At 43.1% G+C, this 18,298-nt stretch overlaps 1 protein-coding gene across 5 annotated transcripts in view; it reads right to left on the minus strand.

Annotated features, from left to right (window-relative positions):
• LOC138635311 (unconventional myosin-VI-like) overlaps positions 1-18,298 on the minus strand; it is an 88,847-nt gene that overhangs the window by 13,408 nt on the left and 57,141 nt on the right. For all 5 annotated transcript variants that reach the window (XM_069722729.1, XM_069722728.1, XM_069722727.1 and 2 more), the window contains exons 21-28: positions 15,630-15,760; positions 15,465-15,542; positions 13,558-13,687; positions 10,014-10,104; positions 9,627-9,777; positions 8,050-8,258; positions 5,835-5,913; positions 798-955 (exon numbers count right to left, since the gene is read on the minus strand). In XM_069722729.1, the coding sequence (XP_069578830.1) occupies positions 798-955; positions 5,835-5,913; positions 8,050-8,258; positions 9,627-9,777; positions 10,014-10,104; positions 13,558-13,687; positions 15,465-15,542; positions 15,630-15,760 (1,027 nt within the window). The remainder of the gene's footprint in view (positions 1-797; positions 956-5,834; positions 5,914-8,049; positions 8,259-9,626; positions 9,778-10,013; positions 10,105-13,557; positions 13,688-15,464; positions 15,543-15,629; positions 15,761-18,298) is intronic.

Genomic DNA, 18,298 nt, shown 5'->3' on the forward strand with positions numbered 1-18,298 from the left:
GAGAAAGTTCAAAAAGACCTTCATGTTTCTGTTGGTTCCACAGAATAACTGAATATTTTTGGAGAGTTGTGGAGAAAAGAAAAGAAAATCCAGTTCTTCATGAGAAAGAAGTAAAGATTACAGCCTTTCTGTTCTATCAACCTGTGGTCCGTGGACCACTGGTGGTACTTCGGAGTCTTATCGAAAGGCCGACCAGCTTCAACCGGCTCAAATCCAAAAAATTGTGATTTAATTTAATTTAATTATAGAAAACAGTTATTAGTTAATCATTGAAATAATTCAGAAATATAATTTTCCTTTGCTCGGCTACATCACGTCCTTCATAGCATAACGCTAACGTTAACGGTGGCGTTAGGAATGGTTAGTATCTGCAGTAGGACGTGGTTCGGGGTCTGAAAGGTTCGGGAACCTCTGCTGTAAATAATTCTCTGATTACTTGGTTTCCACTGCAGGAACTCAACGACACCAAAAAACAAAGGTTCAATTCTCTGCCTGGAGTTTAAACGTGTTTAATGAACCGGAAGGTTTCACCCACTTTAAACTCCAGGTTCCTCTCAAGTACAGTAGAAACAAACGAGGCGAGTTACGGGCCGCCGAGTTCCTGCAGCGTCAACAGGACTCTGGAGACCCGTCGGGAGTTCAGACGTCCCGACTGGGAGGCAAAACGTTTCTCCAGCTGATAAAATCTTCTAATGTCTCTGCAGACGTCCAGGAGCTTAAAGAGTCCAACACAGAAACATCTTCCTCCCTCTGAGGCCTCGGTGACGTAGAAAAGTTACGTTTCCCGTGAGGGTTACCTGCGCAGGCCGTCGTTGGGCAGCTCCTCGGGGATCAGCTCCGCCTCGCTCCGGGCGATCCTCAGCGCCAGCTCCCGGTCCCGTCTCTCCTGCTCCTGGACGGCCTGCCGGGACGCCTCCTCCTCCCGCTCAGCCTCCAGCTGCAGATCCATCTCCACCTGAACACACACACACACACACACACACACACACACACACACACACACACACACACACACACACACACACACACACACACACACACACACACACACACACACACACACACACACACACACACACACACACACACACACACACAGTTCAGCCGTTGTACACCCGGCGTGCTGCAGCTAACGTGTTCACGTGTGGACGTGTCCGACACGACTTCCAGCTGGAGTCGACCATCTGTTGGGTAAAACGTCTGCCAGGTTCTCCACGACGAGGTCATCGATCCTCAGAGTTCACGACAAAAAGCTTCTTTTTTACGGCACTTTGCACGAAGTAACCGATTGAATGAAAACTATTTGTGACATTATTTGAAATGATTTTCATTTTATTCTGAGTTACTAAAAGTTTCAGACCAACATGAAGGTTTTATTGTTATTTATAGGAAGACGAATTGATGTTCGTAAGTTTCAGCTTCTTAAATTGGACCAAAGAAATCCAAACGATCCATAAAGTGATCAATATGTTGATCGGTACTGATGCGATCCACTGATCAGCCTCAGGAGAAGAAGAAACCTCATCAATGCAGCGGCACGAACACAGATGACCAGGCGGAGCTGGTCGCTGTGTGTGTGTGTGTGTGTGTGTGTGTGTGTGTGTGTGTGTGTGTGTGTGTGTGTGTGTGTGTGTGTGTGTGTGTGTGTGTGTGTGTGTGTGTGTGTGTGTGTGTGTGTGTGTGTGTGTGTGTGTGTGTGTGTGTGTGTGTGTGTGTGTGTGTGTGTGTGTGTGTGTGTGTGTGTGTCCCTCTGTCCTGCTCATTAGAGGAGGACCGAGGAGGACGGGAACCAGCAAGATGATTAATGCTCTCCGTGAAACAACGGCAGGAAGTCAAAGAGCTCCTTGAAGGAGGAACTGAAGGTTTTCACTTCATTACCCAGAGTTCACCTCTCCGTGAGAAGCCGAGGGCACCGAGGAGCTCTTTATAACCTCGGCTGTGTAAAACACATCAACACCTGTTGATGTTAACTTCAACTTCGTTACGGAGCGTCTCATCTCAGGCAGCTCGTTAACAGCTCGTTAACAGCTCGTTAACAGCTCAGCTCGTTAACAGCTCGTTAACCGTTCGTTAACAGCTCAGCTCGTTAACAGCTCGTTAACAGCTCGTTAACAGCTCAGCTCGTTAACATCTCGTTAACAGCTCGTTAACAGCTCAGCTCGTTAACAGTTTGTTAACAGCTCGTTAACCATTCGTTAACATTTCGTTAACAACTTCTTAAAGGGGAAAATAAAAGTGCTGCATGAATCACATACAATAGATTAGTTTTATTTGTTCACATTAGTTACTTTTTTTTTAGGGGATTTTTTTAAATTTTATTTTTCAACTAGGCTATCATTTCCTAATTAATAATTAAAAACTGAGTCATAAAAGACCAAAAATACAAACAACTACTTAGTTTTTACACAAAAATGACATTATTAAATACTAAACTGTAAATTCTCATTAAAAAATGTCCGAGTGGGTGAGATAAATAAACAACATAAACAGGCAAATATTTTACCCGTAGTTACCTGTACGACTCCAGTTTGTTTTTCAAATTAAAAGCCTTGCTATAAAGCGAATGCTGTCAAACCTTTTAATCTGAAAATTCTGGCGATATTCTGATATCTGAACATAATTTGGGGATAAAAATGTTTTAAAGTGGAACGTCCAATACAACTCGGAGGATATTATAATTTTGCAGGAAATTGCAATTTTTCACAATAATTAACACAAATTCCAGCAATTATAAAACTAATTTCTAATCAGAAATAACAATATCGTATTTTCACATACGGAGACTTTTCAGGCTTCTAGTGAAGATCAGGATTTTGGTCGTCATGTGAGATTATTTTTACGCTATCAAGCAGCTGCTTGTTGTTTATGTTGAGATTTTTAAGCTCCGTCAGCGGGGAAGTGTTGAACGACGTGATCGGACCACAGCTGTGGTTTTAATAGGAACTCGGTCGTCAGCTGCTTCGGGGGGACGTTGTGAATTTAAGAGGCTCCGATTGTTTCATCAGTCAGCAGATGTTTACATCTCACTTCTTATTTCCTTCGTTTTCAAACTGAACGTTTCAGTTCAGATCAGTTCCCTTCCTGTTCATTTAGAAACATTTCACTAAAAATGAAAAGACAATCGAGTCTCCAGGATGTAAAACTTGATGTGACGAATCAGCTGTGAAACATTTTGACGTGCGAGCCTCGTTTGAAACGCCGTCCTGACCTGGCAGATCAAGTTTCATCAGCAGAAGCACGATTTTATGCAGATTAAAAAAAAAAAAATCTGAGTGTTTCCAGAATTGATTTTAGTGTTTTATGCACCAGTCAAATCTACAATGAAATTTCACGAGCAGATCAAAGAGACTCGACTTGTTAAACGAGCGTATTTCTGTGTTTTTGTGAACGTTTGAGTTTCCTGTGATGGGAAGCGAGAAAAATTTCAAACTTATCTTTCGGGAAAGTCTCATCATCATTTCTTTACTTTATGATGTTTTTATGATGCATTATGGTGTTATTTTTGGTATATTTGCTTGTTGATGCTCTTTTCTCTCGGGGTAACAAAGGTTTCATTTGTTCATCTCATTTTTTGTAAACTGCAGATGACTGAAAATGTTCAAAAGAAAACTGTCAGAGATGCTGCAACTTATTTATGTTAGGAAATACTCATACTCTGCATTATAGACTGAATAAAAGAGTTCATATCTTCAGGTCTGTAAAATGGTTCCGATCCAGAAGTGTCTTCAGCTGCAATACCAGCGAGTGCCACTAGAGGTCGACTCCAAAAAGCCTCCGGCTCCATAGACTCCCATTCAACTTCTCTCATCAAATCCAAAGTGAATAAAATGTGTCCATCAGTTCTCTCGGTGTTGTTAGCTAAAGTCACTCCTTCTTCTTAGTTTTCTGGAGGTCCATCTGAAAATAATCCCTCATTCATTAGAAAAGAAGATTCAAGAAGACCTGTTTTTGGGGGCGTGTCTGTTTGATTGACAGGCCTGTGGTGCAGTCAGGTTACAGCTATCGGTGGGCGGGACGTAGTATCGTCAGGTTTCCGATCAGATCGGTCAGATCCACCGCTGGCTCCTCCCCCAGCTCCTCCAAATATGGTCACTTCCTGCTCCAAACCGCTCCGAACTAGCAAAGATGGTGACGGACAGAATCTGAACTGGAGGCTTCACGATGATGTTTTACGATCAGCGTCTGCAGACGTAACTCTGATCTCTCTGAACTGATCAGATCTGTGGATGAAGAGAAATAAAACTCCAGCGTGAGGATGATGTCACCACCTCTCCGGAGCATCTTCCAGACTCTGCAGTGGGAGTCATGAATATTTACCGAGGAGGGAGCGAACGTGCCGAGAAGCCCAACGAGTCGGAGCTGAAGGGAGAGCCGGAGATTTGTGGGTAACCCGGCTCGGGGCTCCCGGCCTTCGGCTAGCCGCTTTGATTTGAGCAGCCGCCACTCCACACTCAAATCTGCACTTGATCCGGGGGCTGGGATTACGCCCCCCCCCCCCCCCAACCCACCACCACGGGCACCAGTCACCATGGCAACGGATGGGAGACCCGCTCGATGATAAACATAAAACTCTGTGAAGCGTAAAAAGCTGCTATCTCTCCGCCACACACACAAACATTTGTAAAACAGCGAGAAAATAAAAGCGCAGATTTTCCACACAAATTCCTTCAAAACAAAAGCCTCTGGTGTATTTATGTCAGTGTGCACAGGAACACAGCCATGCACGTCTGTATTTAAAGGGTCATTTCACCCAAAATAAGACATCGGTCTAACTTTCCATTGTCCAGGATGTTTTCTGGTGATTTTCTGTGTCCACAATAAAGCTTTTAAATCTTTCACATCATGTTGAAGCTGCCGAGCATCTTTATGGAGCTGAAGTCGTTCGGTTAGAGTAGAAAAGGTGGATTCACATTTCAGCGACAAACCTGAGATGAACGCTGGAACGACACGACGCTCCGCCAATCAGCCTGCGGGAGTTCTCTGCCCTCAGTTTTACCTGCAGGCTTCTCCTTCAGGCTGGGATTCACCCTTAAAGTCGGTTTACTGTGACAGTCGTCTTCCAACAGATGAAGTTTTATTAAACCGTCTCTTGCGATATTTTGATGGGACAAAGTGGCAGTGATGTCATCAACCATCAGTGATGTCATCGTTGGTTCGTGAACGTTATGAATCCTCCAGTTCAGATTCTGTCCGTCACCATCTTTGCTACTTCGGAGCGGTTCGGAGCAGGAAGTGACCATATTTGGACGAGCTGGGGGAGGAGCCAGCGGTGGATCTGACCGATCTGATTGGAACGCCCCGTAGATGCTTGTCCTCAAGTCTCAGACATTATATCCACATTCCTGGTGAATATTTATCAAAAATGTGTAAATATTTTATGAAAAAGTTGTGTCGATTACAGTATTTGATTCTCTGGTTCCCTGAAACAGCAACAAACACGTCTGGAAGCAGCTGTATTTTATATTTTATACGCAATCTTAATCTCTCTGTTGTTTACAAACTGAGAAATTATTTCTGTTCAGTTTTTATTGAATATTTGAGGACAAACTGCGAAACATAAAACTATAACTCTTATTTTGCTGCAGTTGTTTGGTGCTGTAATTAATAATAAATATATAATAATAATATTATAATAATAATAGTTTTCAGCATTTTGGTCTTTTTATTTTTCTTCTAATGAAAATATGTTCTTTTAGTATTTTATCAAAGTGAACGACGGCTTCAGAAACTCGTCCTGAAGCTGCTTTGCACCTTCGCGGTGAAGCGATTCGTTCAACATCCTCCGGCCCGAAACTACAAACGGCCGGCGGACGCCTGCAGCGACAGACACCCACCTGCATCCGCCGCTCCTCCTCCTCCCTCCTCTTCCTCTCCTCCTCATCCTGCTTCCTCTTCACCTCCATCTCCGCTTTCCTGGAGACACAAAAAGACGAGAGTACCGATGTGAGAAATAATAATAACATGATGTCATGGAGAGACATTCAAAGACAGAGACACTATAATTCAAAATGTAATAAAACCGTAAGGAGATCTTAAACCTTTTAAAGGAAAGTTGTCTTTTATAAATGTTCTCTTTTTGACTTCTGTATGTACTGAATCAATAAGGACCAGTTGGATTTCTCAAAGCAAGACGCCTCTAATTATTATATTATAAAATTCTACCTTACGGACACTTAAGGGTTATTTAAACAACAGACTGAAGCACACAGATGTACTAATCAACTAAAAATAAAAAGAATTTGATGCTTTTTTGCTTTAAATAGTTTTGGATTCATCTTCTGTCAAAACAACAAATCGATTCATGGTTTGAGCTGCAAAGTAAAAGAATAAAACCTCCTCCCGTGTATTTATGTCTCCGCTCTGACATTCGGGCCCTGGACTACCGCCGGCTCGCTCTCGCCCGGCCGTCCAGGGATTAAAGGTTATTCTGCGAGCGTCTCTACATAGAAACATCAGCAGGAGGAACCTCCACTAACTGACAGGCTTTGATTTATAAATTATGAGTGGATTAAAGCTGCTCCGGATCTCTGATGAAATATGAAGTCCTATAAAACAAGGTATTACTCCGACTTAATCAGGAGCCGCCGATCTGATCTCGCTCCGGCTCCTCGTGACCTTCAGCTGAATCGTGGGAGTTCATAACTTGCCGGAGGAGGAGGAGGAGGAGGAGGAGGAGGAGGAGGAGGAGGAGGAGGAGGATAAAGGGATGGAGGAAAGTGGGACATAAAATTTGGGCTGTCATCGCTAATGTGGTGTGTTAGCGGGTGGTGGTTTGTGACGAACACGATGGCCCCCATCAGTCCTCCCGAGAGACTTTCCGCGGCGCCGCGGGTCAAACCGAGCAGGAAAATATGAACGGCACCAATCTGGGCGGGAAACGACATCTTACGTGGAACCGTGTGCAGCATGTGATGGATTCAAAACATCAGCCGTCGCTTAAATCGCGTCTTTCAGGAGATAAACGTGGAGCCGGTTACGTGAAAAGAATCACAGATTTCCTTTCATGGTTTCTCTGGATGTCTTCAGCTGCGTTGGCGGTAACTACGGTAACGACCTCGTCGCAAAGTGCCACTTTAATCAGTATTCGTTATACGAGCTGAAATCAAAAAGTTCACTTCTCTTTGTTAGCTGTTTATTAACCTGAATGTAGTGTTTATTTTTCATCTAAATTAGCTGTTAGTTAGCTTTGTTAGCTGGTTGTCGGACACCGAGTTCCACCGGGACCTTCTGCAAACCACCTGAGCTGTGGCGCCATGGCAACGGGCTTCTCCAACACGACAACACGCCACACAGCACGTTTTAAAACTCCCTACGACTTCTGCTCCTCAGATATTTGACCCAAAATCAGATTTGTCTGCGTCGAGAAGCGAAAGAGCCACAAATTCCTCTGAAAAGATGGCGGAGGCCAAAACGGAGCAAAAAGAAGGATGAACACTGGACTTCTATTCAAACTCTCCTCGATGGGACCAAAACAGGTCAACATAAAACAACCGCTGCAACGTAGACGCTGTATTCCACTTTCTCTCGTAACAAATCTTTCGCTTTGTGTGCGAACCTTCATTTCTCGAAGTAATCTTTAAAACCATAAAAACCAAAAGCAGTGCCTGCGGAGGACTGCGCTGGTAAAATCACCTCACTTAGAAATGACCTGAATTCAATGTTTGCTGAGGTTTTCACTTCGGACTTCGTGACCTCCGACATCCTCCGCTATTGTTCTGCTCTAACGACGGTTGCCGGGGGAACCTGAAGCTTATTCTGCTGCGCTGTAAATCACCGCGGACAAGAGCGTCAGCTAAATACAGAAAATGTAGAAAGTACCAACTTTATAAACCCTTCTCGGAGCAGCGGTCTCATTATGTAAATCCCCGCTGGGCTCCTTTAAATAAGAGACTATTTGTCCACTGCAGCAGTTTTTCACTAAAAAAAGTGGCTTTTGTCGGATCGAAACACACCAACTTTTACCTCTTAATTTGTCTACGTGATACAGAAACAAAAATGTTTCATCTGACCCCCCTCCTCCCCCGCCCACCACCACCTCCTCCCACTTACAGTCGCCGGTCCTCCTCCTCCTGCTTGCGGTGCTGCTCCTCCTCCTCCCTCCTCTTCTTCTCCCGCTCCATCTCCTCCTGGATGCGTTTGAGCCGCTCCCGCTCCTCCTCCTCCTTCTTCTTGTTCTGCATGGCGGTCAGCAGCTGCTCCGACCGGGTCACCAGGGCCTGGTACTCGTGGTCGACGTCCAGCCGGCTCATGATGGTGCCCTGTGAACCACGAAAAACACAATCTGTCACAATTGGTCAAATTTAATGTGCTTAACTTTACAAACTTTATCTCAAAAGAGTGGAAAAGATGGACTTTTTGTTTGGCATTTACTTTTACTTACTCTCTGGTACTTTACAGCTGTGTGCAAAAGTGAAGATGTGAAAAAACTTAAACACACCCCTGCAGAAAACGGATATTAAAAATGAGCCTTTTATCACGCCATAGCAACCACCTACAAACACCATAGCAACCACCTACAAACACCTAGAAAAACTTTAGGAACCACTGAGAAACACCTGAGCAGCAACCTAGAAATACCATAGCAACCACCTACAAACACCATAGCAACCACCTACAAAAACTACAGCAAAACCTTAACAACCACTTTGGAAATCTTCTGAGGCAGCAACCTTTTCCTCTGTAAGTGCTTCAAAACTACTATAAACTGTCAGCATCTGAACTCACTGGGTGAAATTCTAGTCGACTTTCTTCAGTGTGATTATGAGGATGGAGGATATCAGTTAGTCTGAACCACGGCTTATAAAACTCTTCAGGATCTTCGCGGTTTCCTGTCGCTGTCCGTCGGTCTGACGGTGTAAAACCTGAGGAGGGAAACGTGTCGCCGTCTCGCAGAAAATGAATATTCATAGACATCTGCTGTCACGGCAACCTTTTTCCCTGCGACTGTCAGTTACTCCACAACAAAAGCTGCAGGGTGGAGTTCGACGTCCCTCGACCAGGGTTCGCCCTTCTACTCCCGACATTTACCGCAGCGAGCAGCTGTCAGAGTCGCACCTCAACAACTCAGCAGCAGGAAAGTGACAGGGTGGGTGAATTATAAGAAAATCAAACAAAACAACAACAAAAATCTATCTGCTGTGGAAATTCAACATTCATGGGGAAGATAACTCAAAAAAAAAAAAGGAAGTGACAAGTCACAATTTAGTCCAGTTCATTGGCAAATAGCATTATAATAATAATGTGATAATCAGTTTAAATATGAATATATCTGAATCATCTCTTTATGAAAAGCTAAACATACTGTTGGATAAACATCACATCTTGGACTTCTTCATTAAATATTTAAAATAATCTTGGGGATCCAATCTGTTCCCATTTCAGCAGGCAGAGACTCGGCAGAGCGCCTGTCAGTCAAACCTCACCAGAACCAAGTTTAATGTCAGACTGTCAATCATTTTTTTTAAGAAGAGTGGGTGGCGCTTCTGTCATAACGGCAGATTTCCTACGTTTGAAACAAAAAATCTTTCCGACGTCTGTGTCCGTCAGAGCCGACAAAAGGCTTTTCATAACTACTGCATGCACGTCGAACCCCCGAACCCCCCGCCCCCCCACCCCACCCCGCCCACCTTGATTTTGACCATCAGGGCGTCGATGGTGTGCTCCAGCCCCTGGACCTGCCGACTCATCTCCTGCTTGCCCTCCTTCAGCCCGGCCACCACCTCGTTGAAGCGGTCCATCCTCTTCTTCAGGTTACGAACTTTGACCAAACCGTCGATCCTAAAAACACGAAGCGTCACATCAATTAAAAGAAGCTGAACACCAGAGAGGCGCTTCAAAATTATACTTAAATCATGGGAGGAAAAGTTCTGGTTGGGTTGATTTTAATGACTTCTTATGCTGCTGGTTAACCTATCAAACATCCTGATTTCTTTTTTAATGGTGTTTTATATTATTAATGTGAATCTGTAAAGTAACTATTGAGTTTTGAAATAAAAGTTAAAGTAAAAACCCACCGAGGCTTGTGCTTCCTCCTGCAGAGCCACATCCGGACCGTCTTCTGCATCTTGATACAGGCGCTGGTCCGGTACAAAATCTTGTTCTTCACTGTGACGGACAGAAGAGACGAGACGCTTCATTTCCTGCGACCTCAAACCTCAAAACCAGGTTCAAACACCAGAACGTAAAACGACATTACACCAAAGAAATGAGTCAAAACGACCGGGACAGCAGATATAACATGTATATTCACTAATGTGCGATCACTTTATTCCAACATTTCTTATGTTGAAATTTGTTCCGGTGTTTTCAGCAACTCATGACTCAGCGATTCTGTCACCTCCCTTTGAGATTATATTATTTATCCTGGAGGATAAACTTTGAGTATAGTTGAACTATAATGTGTGTTGCTGCCTGTTTGTCTGAATATGAAGTGAAGCTCTGTTCGTTGGCATATTTTTGTATGCTAAAACTTTTGCATATAATTTTATTCATTTATTAGCTTTTTGCATACAGCACGAAATAAAAGCCGAAGTATTTAGTTTGGTTGTTTTGTTCTGATCTCATTTGAACACCTATAAAGTACCGAAAACATCCGTTCCTCTCTTCTGTAACCATAATTTTAGAGTAAATACAGATATTTCACATTTTATAAAAAACAAAACAAAACAAAAAAACCTGTTAATTTATGGAAAAGATATAAACCTGTTTGTTGACACTCGTTAAAGAGAAGCTGGAAACATACTTCTGTTGTTAAAGTGAATTATGTAAAGTTTACACCTTTAATTACCAACCAGAAAAATAGCATATACAGTGGGTACGGAAAGTATTCAGACCCCTTTAAATTTTCCACTCTTTGTTTCATTGCAGCCATTTGCTAAAATCAAAAAAGTTCATTTTATTTCTCATTAATGTACTCAGCACCCCATGTTGACAGAAAAAAACAGAAATGTAGAAATTTGTGCAAATTTATTCAAAAAGAAAACCTGAAATATCACATGGTCATAAGTATTCAGACCCTTTGCTGTGACACTCATATTTAACTCACATGCTGTCCATTTCTTCTGATCCTCCTTGAGATGGTTCTACTCCTTCATTGGAGTCCAGCTGTGTTTAATTAAACTGATTGGACTTGATTAGGAAAGGCACACACCTGTCTATATAAGACCTTACAGCTCACAGTGCATGTCAGAGCAAATGAGAATCATGAGGTCGAAGGAACTGTCCAAGGAGCTCAGAGACAGAGTTGTGACAAGGCACAGATCTGGCCAAGGTTACAACATAATTTCTGCAGCACTCAAGGTTCCTAAGAGCACAGTGACCTCCATAATCCTTAAATGGAAGAAGTTTGGGACGACCAGAACTCTTCCTAGACCTGGCCGTCCAGCCAAACTGAGCAATCGTGGGAGAAGAGCCTTGGTGAGAGAGGTAAAGAAGAACCCAAAGATCACTGTGGCTGAGCTCCAGAGATGCAGTAGGGAGATGGGAGAAAGTTCCACAAAGTCAACTATCACTGCAGCCCTCCACCAGTCGGGGCTTTATGGCAGAGTGGCCCGACGGAAGCCTCTCCTCAGTGCAAGACTTATGAAAGCCCGCATAGAGTTTGCCAAAAAACACATGAAGGACTCCCAGACTATGAGAAATAAGATTCTCTGGTCTGATGAGACCAAGATTGAACTTTTTGGCGTTAATTCTAAGCGGTATGTGTGGAGAAAACCAGGCACTGCTCATCACCTGCCCAATACAATCCCAACAGTGAAACATGGTGGTGGCAGCATCATGCTATGGGGGTGTTTTTCAGCTGCAGGGACAGGACGACCGGTTGCAATTGAAGGAAAGATGAATGCAGCCAAGTACAGAGATATCCTGGAAGAAAACCTCTTCCAGAGTGCTCTGGACATCAGACTGGGCCGAAGGTTCACCTTCCAACAAGACAATGACCCTAAGCACACAGCTAAAATAACAAAGGAGTGGCTTCAGAACAACTCTGTGACCATCCTTGACTGGCCCAGCCAGAGCCCTGACCTAAACCCAATGGAGCATCTCTGGAGAGACCTGAAAATGTCTGTCCACCAACGTTCACCATCCAACCTGACGGAACTGGAGAGGATCTGCAAGGAAGAATGGCAGAAGATCCCCAAATCCAGGTGTGAAAAGCTTGTTGCATCATTCCCAAGAAGACTCATGGCTGTACGAGCTCAAAAGAGTGCTTCTACTCAATACTGAGCAAAGGGTCTGAATACTTATGACCATGTGATATTTCAGTTTTTCTTTTTTAATAAATTTGCACAAATTTCTACATTTCTGTTTTTTTCTGTCAAGATGGGGTGCTGAGTGTACATTAATGAGAAATAAAATGAACTTTTTTGATTTTAGCAAATGGCTGCAATGAAACAAAGAGTGAAAGATTTAAAGGGGTCTGAATACTTTCCGTACCCACTGTAAAACCAGATAAATGACCTTTAACAGCACGATATCAGTATTAAAGGGAACTTCTTTTCCCTTTTAAGAGGATCAGTGGGTGTCGAGGACGTCTGAGTGCTCCTGATATTCACGACTGATTTGAGAACTCAAAGCTCAATATGCCGGCTGCACGGCTGCAGGTCAAACACTCAGGAAGTCGTCTTCTTCTGCCTCCAAGTACAACAGCTCATAGTAGCTTTAAAAACTTTGTCATTATGAATGAAACTGTTATCTTTGCAGAAATTCTTGATTCACCAAAAGCGCTGCTATTTACGATTCACTTCAAACCGCCTCCGACAACTTCAACGCATTTTTCTGTTCTGCCAATGAAGCGAGTTCGAACTGAGCCGAAGTCAGAAAATGAGATGGAGGGAGGAGAGAAGAATAAAAGAAGAAGAAGGGGGAGACGAACTGTGAAAGATAAATAGAGACAGAGATCGATAACATCGCCGTTCGCTGCCAAATTCATTTCATCTTGTTATGACCTCAGAATATGTAACTTCAAAACCCGTCGATAACAGGATGATGAATTAATGACTTTGCATTTAGTGAGCAGAGGGCAGAATCTTTTTAACTGCTGCTGGAACATTAAACGCCACACAGACCCGACTGATGTGTTTTAGTTCTACGTCCAAGTTCTGCTTAATAAAGCTGATTTTTTTTAAAACGATCGATAAGAAGAAGAAATAGTGGGAGACGAGTAGAAAGATGGAGAACGCTCCCCAAAACAAAGAGGAGGAGACAGACAGAGACACGTGACATCACCGTGAGTTTGTGACATCACAAACTTACAGAAGTCCAAACGACTCGGTTACTGAATACAGGCTGTGTTTTTCTGATTATTTTGACACTTTTATAATGTTTAAATGGCACCAAATAATAAAAATGGAAAGCTAAATATTTACAATGTGGGACCTTGAAAGAGGCTTAAAATTTAGATGATCGTCAAAGAGAAAATATAAACTCGTTATCAACTGGGGATCATTTTTTCTAGTGTTTTGAATGTAAACGTTTTATTATCTGGCGATAGATCTTATTAATCGACACCCTGAAGGTTATTTTCCCTGCAGGTTTTCGGGTCGGATCGGTGCTGCTTACGTTTGATGACGGACAGAGCGCACCACTGGACCTTCTTCCAGCGGCTGTGGATGAGCCACTTGTTGACCTTCTTCACCAGCTCTGCCAGGTGGTCCGGGTCTGACCTCATGATCTGGTCGAACTCTGCGAACTGGAAGCGGAGGTGAGTCGTTAAAACAGATCAGCGAGCCTCATTGTTGGATTCACATTTATAATCCTGCTACCAACACCTGGATCAATCCGCTGCTGAAAATAGTCCCCAAAAAATGCTCAACTTTTTCCCCTTTATGTATCAACTGCTAAAAAAAATGACAGCAAGCAGCAATCGCATATTTTCTCTTAAAAGAAACTCCATATTTTTAAAGGTTTTTTAAATGTTGAGTAGTATCTGACAGAAGTCAGAAAGTAAAGAGAGATGGACTAATAACACATTATTTCATAAAATATCAGATGAAAGTGTGTGAAAGTATCTAAAAGTCTATTTAACTGGCTCCTTTTTTTGAAAACCTACTCGGGGAGATAAAGTCTATTTATATTCGGCCTCGCTTTATGTTTTCACAAAGTTTATTGGAAAAGTTATAGATCAAAGAAGCAGTGTGGGATGTCAGTTATCGTCTGAATATAAAATAAAAGTCATTATTACCATAAAGCTGATGTGCAACGAGGCCTCTAATGTGACTGAGTACATCGAGGGGAAGATTAAAAAAAATAATAAAAAGGATGAAAATGTTTGAGACAAATCTCGGACCAACGGAGGTTTTAATTTTCCCATAATCCCACTGGTCGTAAAATCTGATCGGCAGCTGTTAAAAAACGTCTTCAGATTCAACTCTCAAAGCGATGCGGCTGAATGTAGTTCTTTCTCCACTGAAGCTCGGCCGCCGGCCTGGAGGTGCGTATTCATATTTGAGCTGCAGTGAATTCACTTTTCTCTTCTGCATTCACGCATGTTTTTTATGAGAAAGTGGAGGCTGAATGCTCTCCGACACTCTGGGATTCTGCAGCTGCTGCCGCGTTGTGATCGTGTCCTCTTCAAACCTCTGACTTTCACACCTTGAGAATCTAATAAAGACAGCAGCGGCTCAGTTCACTACTTTTTTTTTCTTCTAAATGTCTGCGTCTCCTTACAGTCTGTTTGTTCGCAGCTTCACATCATCTCAATAAAAGCTGCAGAGCCTCCGAGCGGCCTGAAAAACACCAGGTGTTTGCTGACGTTTACAGAAAGGTCAGAGGTCGTGGAAGTTCATGTTTGGTTGGATGTTGAGATAATATATTGTAATTTTAGTCATATAGAGTTTATCCTGATAACTTAGATAACAGCCTACGCCTGAGGAAAACATTGATCGTCTTTTCCTTCTGTGTCTTTGTACTTCCTGTCCGCTTGATAAACCATTAGCGTCTGTGGCTTCTAGACGCCGTCCACGTTACCGGTGTTTTCACTGCGTACACACTTAAATGAGAGCATACGGTTCACATGAATTATCATGTTACAGACTTCATAACATTCACAAACCAACGGGTGACGTCACTGCTGGTTGCCGATTGGCTAAACCGGTTATTTCCAGCTGTGTCTACATTAAAGGGCACAGAGTGAGGAGTAATGAAAGCATCGGCCAACAGAGCGCTGCAGTATGTATTTATTCCTCTGAGCTGAATCTACAGTGTCAGAGTTGCAGTTTGTCCCGTTCACTGTGTACCGAGGTCCTCTGCAACATGCCCTTTCATAAAGTCCCCCTCAAAAACCACATGTCCAAACCAAATGTGATGAATTATTAATGCGGTGGAGGAATAAAAACCTCCATCTGTTGGCACCGCTTCCTTTTTAAAATCTCATCTCAACTAATGAGCTTTCCTGTTTGAATCTATTGTCTTTTTGTTTCGGGGGAAACGATGCCTATATTAACAGCCAGGTTTTCAAAAAGTCTCACCTTCCCGGGCCGGAAAAACACTCTGGTCAGGCCGAACTTGTAGTCGTTCTCGTTGAGTCCCAGAGCTTTGAACAAAGCCTGCAACACAAGCAGCCGGGCGGCGGATGAGCAGGAGATACAGCTGCATTAACACCAGATTGATCGCGGGGGGCTCGGAGGACTGACCTTGCAGAAGAGCCGCGGGTCGAGGCGGGTGAGCTTGGGAGGCATGTACTGCTGGTACATGTTGTAGAGCTCGTGGAAGGGAGCTCTGGAGGGGAAGCCGCCCTGCATCAGGTCCAGCACGGACACCATACCTACACAAACAGAGGGAGGGTTTCAGCACACACAACAACCACTGAACTTCCTTCAGCTACCGCACAATCAGGATTTAAATATCAACGAGGAAAAATCTTTTAAAGCAAATTTTGGTTTGTTTTACATCAAACTTCCACCTGGCATCAAACACCGTCAAAAATAATAAAAATGTTGTAAATTTTAGGACATTTTTAGGGCAAAATTAGTTTAGTTGTTTTGTGAGCGAACGTTTTGTAGCCTCGAGATTTTGGCCGTCGCCATCTTATTATTTTGGAGCCAGAAATGACCATATTTGGACGAGCTGGGGTGGGAGCGAGAGATAGCTCATTTCTAATGAGCTAGAAATACACACTTTAACTGTCCCAATGGGGAAATTGGTTTACGTCATAATCACACCATGATACTCATAATCCTCATCCATATACCCATATAATTAATTAATGGATTGTGGGACAAATTAAAATGTGGACAAATCAATGCAATCTGTCCTCGTACATACTTGGTAACAGGATTCCTGACTATTTACTGTCTGCGGTTACCGTTTCTTCTAACATAACTTTTTCTGTGCCTCAGTGGCATTTTCCAAACTAGCAGATGTTGCAGAAGGTTAAAACACTTTCAATAAAAGCACAGTATAACATTTTCTTGTTGACATTAAGTCGTAGTTTCTTTAAAAAGAACATCCTCTGTTGTGTCTGAGAGCTCAACGAGGTCAGCCTACGATCTTATGGACCATCACAACGCCGAGGCACTGGCAGGGTGTAACAGGTTGTTATTGGCTCCCCGTTAATGAAGGAAGGATGTGAGGATTGGACAAACTGAAATCAGTCAGAGGTTGAAGTCAGAGTTACCAAACTTATTACAATTCATCCTGAGGGGAAACTGAGTAAATGTCATGGTAATCCATCAAATACTTGTAAAAGCATCTCACTCTGAACCAGAAATATCAACATCCTGGTGGCGCTTCAGGAAAAGTCAAAGGACCACCAACGTCATTAAGGATCATCATCTGGGAACCTCGAATGTTTCCACCAAATTCTGTGCTAATGCATCCACTGTGTTTCACAGGACCGCTGATCAGCCGATGGCGCTTTCAGAAAAGAGGTTCACCATCAACTCAACTACTTGTAGTCGTTTAGATATTTCTACACAAAACCAACATGTCAAAATCGTTAGGATTCATCCTCTGAGGACCGTGAACGTCTGTACAAAATTTCACGCCATTACGTCCCATTTTGTTCCACATATTTCAGTTTGTACCAAAGTGGTTGCCCGGCCAGCCAAAAGACCAGTTATTTCAGATCATTATTGAAAACATTACTTAAATATTAGTCCACAAATACAAGTATCTATTGGTACAAGTGTAAAAAATGTCTAAAACCTTATTGGCACAACAAACTTGATTGAGTTGATCTGACGCTGATCCAAATAATACACCGACTCTGAAAGAAGTTAATCAAAGCAGCAAAACAGCGTTTAAAAGCCGAGTCACATCGCGCTTCATGCTAATTAGCGTTGTTTGTCCGCCCGGCGTATGTTGACTTTCTGCCCTTTCTGTCTGAGCTGCCTCTCGTTTACGTGGTGATGACTTTCCCGACTGTTCGCCCTCGACGTGTCGCTTTAATTTGTTTATTCAGGCCCCCTGTAAACACGGATGATTTGCCATCTTTGAATCATTGTTAGTCACCTCATTTTGTTTTGAAAGCTCAAATCAAAAGGTCTAATTTTCAGAAGTCCAGCTCGGCAGACAGATGCTGCCGACGGCCGCTCGGTGCAGATGAAGCGTTATTTGTGACCGTCTGCTGGTTGTTTCAGAGCTTCTGACCTCCATCGAGTGTTTTTCTGTTTTTTCCTCTCCACAACATAAAATACACTCAGCTGCACAAAATGATGTCACCATTAAAGCCACAGTACAAAAGGCTCGTGTTGTTAAGAGGTGTGTGTGTCTGGAGTGTGCAAATACACCAGGTTACACCGTTGTCCAATTTAAAGGTGCGAATTCACCAACACAGCAAACAGCAGCAGTCTGTCGGCTCCTGGAACCACACGACTTCATGTGTCGGTGCTGAATGTCAGATCAGAGGATTTTTAGAGCCAGCCTCTAGTGGCTGTTAGTGGTATTGCACTTTAAGGCAGACTCTGAGACTACGAAAATGTTTACACCCAAGTTATAGTCTGAAAACCTCCGAACAAGACGCCTGTCCCGGATTTAAATACCAATTCAAAGGTTTTGTAGGTAATTTGATAAACACTAAATGAACATGATGCCACTTATTGGACATGAAAGGTGTGAAGAACTTTATTGCTGGGAACCACTTTCTCAGGCTCGTACCACAAGAAGAACAGAACTTCCCTCCTGTGTCGTCAGATAACAACCGAGCTGCACATAACGCACATCAGGCTTCGAGTTGTAATTCCTCTACAGTTTTCCACAGGAAACAAACATTTATATCACATTTAATTGAGCTCTCAGCCGTCACAGTTACATGAAGGCAATTTTCCAACAGTGTGGATTTTCACCTCGGAGGCCTTTCTGA

The sequence above is a fragment of the Brachyistius frenatus genome, unplaced genomic scaffold (assembly GCF_029030835.1).
Source record: "Brachyistius frenatus isolate BFR_SWC_R1_liver_20210118 unplaced genomic scaffold, ASM2903083v1 Contig_302, whole genome shotgun sequence".
NCBI lineage: Eukaryota > Metazoa > Chordata > Actinopteri > Embiotocidae > Brachyistius > Brachyistius frenatus.